The sequence below is a fragment of the Salvelinus namaycush genome, chromosome 29 (genome assembly GCF_016432855.1).
Source record: "Salvelinus namaycush isolate Seneca chromosome 29, SaNama_1.0, whole genome shotgun sequence".
Taxonomy (NCBI): domain Eukaryota; kingdom Metazoa; phylum Chordata; class Actinopteri; order Salmoniformes; family Salmonidae; genus Salvelinus; species Salvelinus namaycush.
In genome coordinates, this window is record NC_052335.1 from 29,469,794 (window position 1) to 29,477,415 (window position 7,622).

The window sequence follows — 7,622 nt, forward strand, 5'->3', positions numbered from 1 at the left end:
CTTGATGACATCGGCTGATGTAAAAAGGGCTTTATAAATACATTTGATTGATTGAGTATGAGAGCTGATATGATTATCTTTAAACAAATAGCAGGCCTACTTCCATCAAAACGCTATGTTAAAGGTTGCTGGGTAACAAATCATTATGTCATCTATTAGTGGAGCCTTTATACATAAAACAAAGTCTATTTTCTATACATTTGTCCACAATTTTCCCCAAACAGTTTCTGAAAAGGGAAAGAAATTCGCCATAATGGAGGCTCAGGGATGATAATGTAATATCTATTCTTTGGGGAGGTAATGGAGCCCGTCGCAGGCTATATGAGGGTTTCCACTAGTTACCACAACCACAAATTCATAAAAATTAAATGTGCTTTTTTTGTATTCATTTAAGGTTATGGTTAGGTATACGGATCGAAATGTGTTTAATGTAAGGGTTCATGTTAGGGTTAGGTTTAAAATCACATTTTAAGAATATAAATTGTTGAAATTGCGGGGTTTATGACTTTGTGGCAGTGGTAACTAGTGACGACCCTATAGGAGCCTACACAGCCAGCCCGTCGGCCTCACGCCGCAGCGCTGCAGTCTACCACACTCACCCCGCCCCTAAGTGGGTGGAGTCTTGCCTCCAACTCAGAGAGAGATTTGAGTGTCGGCTATAACACTCCGTAGCCCAGCACAATGCGTGTCAGAGATCTGTCTGTGCGACACAAGAGTAGATGTGTGCTCCTAATCTAGTTTATCACTGAACTGCGAGAGAGATTCGAGAAAACACGACTCACACCACAACCTCAGTCAACGCGAGGTGAGCATCTTTCAATATTTGGGGGAAATTGTCGCTTACATTTTTCTCTCTATTTTGACTCCAAAATGGTCATCCTTAAAACGAATTGAATTGTCATGTGACTTTAACATAGATATGTGTTTTAATACTTATTATAATTGCCCACTGTGGTATTATTGTGTGAATAATGCCAAGAAGTGTGGAAAGCTGACTTTCCACACATTTTACGCGCACTGGCCTCCGTGCTTTCCAATGGATTTGTAAGACTTTTAGGACTGACTGTAGAATGTTGTGCATAAGGTGTTAGTTATCTGGTCTTTTCGATAGGAACTTTATGTTGGTGTGTGTCTTATTCCATTGTGTCTAAACTATCCCTCTTTGCAGGCTTTCCAAGTGTGGGATAAAATGCCGGCGATTATAGGTAAAAATTCCGATATGGAGTTCGACTCTCTACAACCCTGCTTCTACCCGGGTGAGGATGACTTCTATTTCTGCGGTCCCGACTCTGCGCCACCCGGAGAGGACATCTGGAAGAAATTCGAGTTGCTGCCCACGCCGCCCCTCTCCCCGAGCCGAGCGGCGCTACCGGGGGAGCTGGCCTTCGCGTCCGGGGGGGACAGGGGCGACTCGGCGGCAGGTCCAATGGGTTTTGGATTAGGCGACCCGCTGGGCTGCGACTGGGCTTCAGAGCTCCTGTTTCTGCCCGAAGACGATATTTGGGGCGCGTCGGACGGAGACCTGTTCGGCGGCTGCTCCGTTTTGGATAGTAACCCCAACTCCATTATCATTCAGGACTGTATGTGGAGCGGCTTCTCGGCCAGGGAAAAGCTCCAGAGGGTGGTCACAGAAAAGCTAGGCAAAGCCATCTCCACCGCGGCTGCCTGTGGAGTTAGTAAAAATGTCACTACCGCCGCCGCCATCACAACCAAGGCGCCGGAGCTGAGTGTGGACCCCACCATAGTCTTCCCTTTCCCCATCAACAAAAGAAACGGTAGCAGCAGCAGCAGATGTTCACCTGGGACGGCCCCCGCCACTTCTGCCCACTGTAGCGCAGAGGAAACTCCGAGCGACTCCGGTAAGCAGATACCTTTGGCGAGGATGAATGCGCACAATAGCTTTTGTTTTGGTTACAGTGCCTACAGTACAACAGCAGATAGCCCAATAACACAATACTCATCCACATACCCAGTTTTATTTTGTTGAATTGACGTCATTCTGCTACATTATTATTGTTATTATTGTTATTATTATTAGGCTAGTGCTAATTGGGGTGATTGAAAGTTCATATGACAGGCACAGAATCGGATTACGTAGTTACTTTCCACATGCCGACAGTAAATGGTGGTGACAGTGCGTGAGAGGGTTTATGTAATAGGCAGGCGCTTCATCCGGCAGATAGCTGTAAAATTGGAGGATTGTGTGCATTACTGATTTAGACCCAGTTGGCATCCAACAAAAAGACACCGAACAACTAGACACACGGGTTGTAAAGGGCAATGTAGGCTCTACTTGATGCCTCCGTGCAAGCAGACATACAGAAGTAAACGGACTTATTGATAAGGTTCGTTGGAGGCTATGATTAAGCACTTTACGCAAGGATTTGGAAATACCTAGGGCTCCATAGGTGTGAAATTGCTTAGGCCTACTCAATGTTCAACCCGGGTAAACTAGACGTCATTTTGTAAAATGCCATTTATAGCGACTATTGTGTTCGGTGTTGAGGATGTGTGTGGGTGTGGTTTGTAAAGGGGGGTCGGTCGATAACAACAAAGTGGACAATAAAACCTTTGTAATAACAGGATAATAGGTTCTTCGAACATTCTTAAATGGTCCAACTTCGTTGAGCATACATGTATCGTTTGGCAACTACCACGGAAGTCTGGTAGGCCTACGAAAAACCCACGTGAGTCTTTACTATAGTTCTTTGTGGCGCGTCTGTGAAACGGTAGTAAAAAAAGAGAAAGACTTCCAACTTGGCAGCGCCGCCTCGAGGCTCGAGCTATAGTGCCTTGCCAAAACACACCCCCTTTGACCGGCCCGCGGGCGAAAGAAAGAGAGCTGGAGAGAAGAGGAGGGGGAGAGCCCATTTTCTTTAGGGGGCTGACAGCTTTGAACAGGCGCTCCCATCTCGACAGCTGTCTCTCTGGCGCCGCTCCACCACCCCCCCCGCTGCCCCGCCAGCCTGGAGATAAAAACATTTGCTAGGGCCTCTTCTGACGCTGGCAGTGTTAAGTCGCGTCTCTCTGTCTTTTATCCGAGCTTACCTCACCATAAAATAGAATTGTAGACACACCGCATGCTTGAAAGGCAGATATAGACGGTGTCTATATAGATACCTTCAGATACCCTATCCATGCTAAATACCAATAGTCACAGAATAGGCCCCCTGCATTTGGCCCCCAATATCAGATAGAGGAATGACTCTAGAATCAAATGCTGACACATAAAACACTTATTAGATAGCCTACATCATGATATTCTGCATTATGATAGCTTACAGTATGATTGCTTGCAGTATGATATTCTGCATTATGATAGCCTACAGCATGATATTCTGCATTATGATAGCCTACAGCATGATATTCTGCATTATGATAGCCTACAGCATGATATTCTGCATTATAATAGCCTGCAGTATGTTAGCCTACAGCATGATAGTCTGCATTATGATAGCCTACAGCATGATATTCTGCATTATGATAGCCTACAGCATGATATTCTGCATTATGATAGCCTACAGCATGATAGTCTGCATTATGATAGCCTACAGCATGATATTCTGCAGTATGTTAGCCTACAGCATGATAGCCTGCAGTATGTTAGCCTACAGCATGATATTCTGCATTATGATAGCCTGCAGCATGATATTCTGCATTATGATAGCCTGCAGTATGATAGCCTACAGCATGATAGTCTGCATTATGATAGCTTACAGTATGATAGCCTGCATTATGATAGCCTACAGCATGATATTCTGCATTATGATAGCCTGCAGTATGTTAGCCTACAGCATGATAGTCTGCATTATGATAGCTTACAGTATGTTAGCCTACAGTATGATAGCCTGCAGTATGATAGTCTGCATTATGATAGCCTTCAGTATGATAGCCTACAGTATGATAGCCTGCAGTATGTTAGCCTACAGCATGATAGCCTGCAGTATGATAGTCTGTATTATGATAGCTTACAGTATGATAGCCTACAGTATGATAGCTTGCAATATGATAGCCTACAGTATGATAGCTTACAGTATGATAGCCTACAGTATGATAGCCTGCAGTATGTTAGCCTACAGCATGATAGACTGCAGTATGATAGTATGCATTATGATAGCTTACAGTATGATAGCCTACAGTATGATAGCTTACAGTATGATAGTCTGCATTATGATAGCTTACAGTATGATAGCTTACAGTATGATAGTCTGCATTATGATAGCTTACAGTATGATAGCCTACAGTATACTTGGAAGCCAAAGGCACCTGTGACATGTGTATCTGTACATTATTCATGAAGGATACATGTCAATAGTTTAAAGTGGCTCCCTCACTTCACCCTCTCGTCTTCATCTGCACTGATATTTTGGAAAACCAGGTGTTGGCTTTCACCAGACCAGCTCTTTCACATCATTGCAGGATGAGGAAAGGAGACGAGGAGAGGATGTCACTTTATACTATTGACATCTACCCCTAGAGATAGACTCACTAGTACTACCCTACCCCCTTTCCCTCTGAGCCAAATATCAAATTGCCCAGGCTGTCTCAGCTTCACATGTGGTCTGTCTAGAGAGAGAGTGGGAGAAAATAGGAGAGAGAAAAGAGGAGAGGAGAGAGGGAAAAGAGGAGAGGAGAGAGGGAAAAGAGGAGAGGAGAGAGGGAAAAGAGGAGAAAGAGAGAAAATAGGAGGAGAGGGGGGAGGAGAGGGAGAAAAGAGGAGGAGAGGCCAGACATCCCCATAACCACCCAGCTGAGAACCTGTGGTGTGGTTGTGTTTTGATTCCCGTGCCAACTTCTCAGTGTGTGTGTGAGAGAGAGAGAGACTGCCTCCCGAGGGGTTGGCCGTGAGAAGTGGGTTACAGTAAGCTGTAAAATGGCTCACTGCTTTATGAACGACTTAGCTGATAATGATAGCTGTTTTCACAAAGGCATTTTAACTGGCGCTGCCGGCCTCAATCACCTGCCGCTTCACGATCCGCCACTTCCTCTTCTTACAACTTCAAAGAGGCCTGCACATGATTATTTCTATTCCTTTATTTGTATTATATGATACGTCTTCTGATAAGTCACGGCTGTAATGTCTTAGCTCGGGTGTACTAAAGATAAAGAAGCCGGTAAATATTGAAAAAGGTCAACTTACTTTTTTTTGAAACACCTCAAGATAAAACTGATCAGGAATATGACTGTTAAATGCTTTGCATATCTCGTTTCATCATCACTAACTGCCTAACTGGGGATGTCAGAACCTTTTCAAGTGAACAGGGACACAACTCAAACATTCAAACTGTAGAGGATAAAGATTAGCAGGAATAGCCTGAAAAACAGGAAAGAATCCGGCTAGTCTACAAGATGAAGCATGTAAAAAGCCTGTGGGCTAGATTAGTGACTGACTGTCAGCAGTAAGAGTAGTCTAGAGCTGAGAGTTGAGCAATGCTCTCACTTTTCCCACGCACACGCACGTGCGCACACACACACACACACGTGAGCATGAACGCTGACAGGCATCTACACACACGCACACACACACACACATGCGCACACACACGCACACACATGCACACACACACACACCATTACCCATCTCATATGTATATACTGTTTCTATACTATCTATTGCATTTTAGCCTATGCAGCTCTGACATTGCTCATCCATATATGTATATATTCTTATTCCATTCCTTTACACAGGTAGAATTGTTAGATATCACTTGTTAGATATTGTTGCACTGTCCGAACTAGAAGCACAAGCATTTCACTACACTCACATCTGCTAACCATGTCTATGTGACCAATTAATTTGATTTGACCTGTCACCTGTGAGCACACATAGGTGACATAGTTCCCGCAGTTGGTGAGTCAGAACGATTAACCAACTCACACTTCTTATTTCCTTTCCCAGAAGAAGATGATGAAGATGATGACGAAGATGAGGAGGAAGATGAGGAGGAGGACGATGACGACTCAGACGGCGAAGAGATCGATGTGGTCACTGTGGAGAAGCGGCGTGGCTTGTCGCCCATGGCGACTGGCACGGTCACCATCTCGGTGAGGTCGAAGACAGGCACCGCTTCTGGGGCCGTGGCCTCATCTGGTGTCGTGAGCCGATTCGTCAGCAACCGGGGGACTGCGGGGTCAAACTGTCATGGGCAGGAGTTGATCCTCAAGCGGAGCTCGGTCCACCAGCAGCAGCACAACTACGCTGCTCCCTCGCCGTACGCCTCCGACGACGACCACGCGCCCCCCTCCAAGAAACACAAGTCCTCTAACGCTCCTCGTCAATACTCCCGTGCCCCCTCTTCATCATCATCATCATCGCTATCATCCTCAACATTCTGCGGCTCCCTGACTGTGCCATCATCAACAATGGCGGGTTCTAGATCCAAACGCCACGCCAGCGGTGCCAGTAGCCCACGCGGCGGCTCCTCCGGTAACTCCGACTCCGAAGACTCCGAACGGCGGCGAAACCACAACATCCTTGAACGCCAGCGGCGCAACGACCTGCGCTCAAGTTTCCTCACGCTCCGCGATCATGTGCCCGAGCTGGCGAGGAACGAGAAGGCGGCCAAGGTGCTGATCTTGAAGAAAGCGGCGGAGTATGTGTCGTCGCTGGAGACGGACGAACTGCGGCTGACTCAGGAGAAGGACAGGCTGCAGGCGCGGAGGCAACAGCTAATGAAGCGACTCGAGCAGGCCAGGACTTGCTAAGACTTTTTAGTGGCACATGACGCATACATATACATATACACACAGACATAGACACACAGACATAGACACACACACACGCACACACGCACGCACACACGCACACTCACACATAGACACACACACACATATAAAAAATGCTTTTCTTAAAACTGCATTGTTGGTTAAGGGCTTGTAAGTAAGCATTTCCCTGTTGTATTCAGCACATGTAACAAATAACATTTGATATATTTGATATATACACACGGACACACACACACACACACACACACATATATACACTCAGACACACCCAGATGACCCCCCTCCCCCTCGCTTTGTCTCAACTTATATATATGTATATACACACACACACGCGCGCACACACACACAAACACGTGAGTGACAAATGACGGGGTGGACGGGACATTCACTGACGCCACTTTTTTTGCACATTTGTTGACGTTAAGAATGTTTAGGGTTCTACGTTTTTTCAATCCGGTCACATTGAGAAGAAGGAAAGAAGAGAATAGAAGGAGGGAGGAGAAGGAAAGAAGAGAGGGAGCCTCTCTCTATTTCTTGTTGTTTCTTGTTGTACTCAATGTGACACTTATAGCCCTAACCCAAACCAGGTGACTTTCAAAGGGGTCTTGTTCATGAGGTCACATCGTGGCAAAATGTTTTGCAACGGAAAGTGAAAATAAGCATTTCTCAATGGACACGATCAGGTATTCCCTCTCTGTTTCATTCCATTTTGCTCCATTGTGTGCCTAATGAATACACACTGGGCATAGCATCAGAGTTGGTTGGAGAGTTCAAAGTTCACATTTAGTAGCAGAAAATGCTTTCTACGCCTTCACCACTGCAAACGGAAGACACTAGTACACCAGGAAACCACGGTATAATGTGCACCTTGCTAGCCGACACTTTTGTAAATAACT

The 7,622-nt window shown here is 45.7% G+C and overlaps 1 protein-coding gene across 1 annotated transcript; it reads left to right on the forward strand.

The window, feature by feature from the left end:
- Positions 1-689: 689 nt before the first annotated feature.
- LOC120024398 (N-myc proto-oncogene protein-like) lies at positions 690-6,796 on the forward strand. The gene is made up of 3 exons (XM_038968640.1): positions 690-805; positions 1,169-1,859; positions 5,900-6,796. The coding sequence occupies exons 2-3, from the start codon at positions 1,190-1,192 to the stop codon at positions 6,703-6,705; spliced, it is 1,476 nt and encodes a 491-aa protein (XP_038824568.1). The 5' UTR covers positions 690-805; positions 1,169-1,189; the 3' UTR covers positions 6,706-6,796.
- Positions 6,797-7,622: the final 826 nt, after the last annotated feature.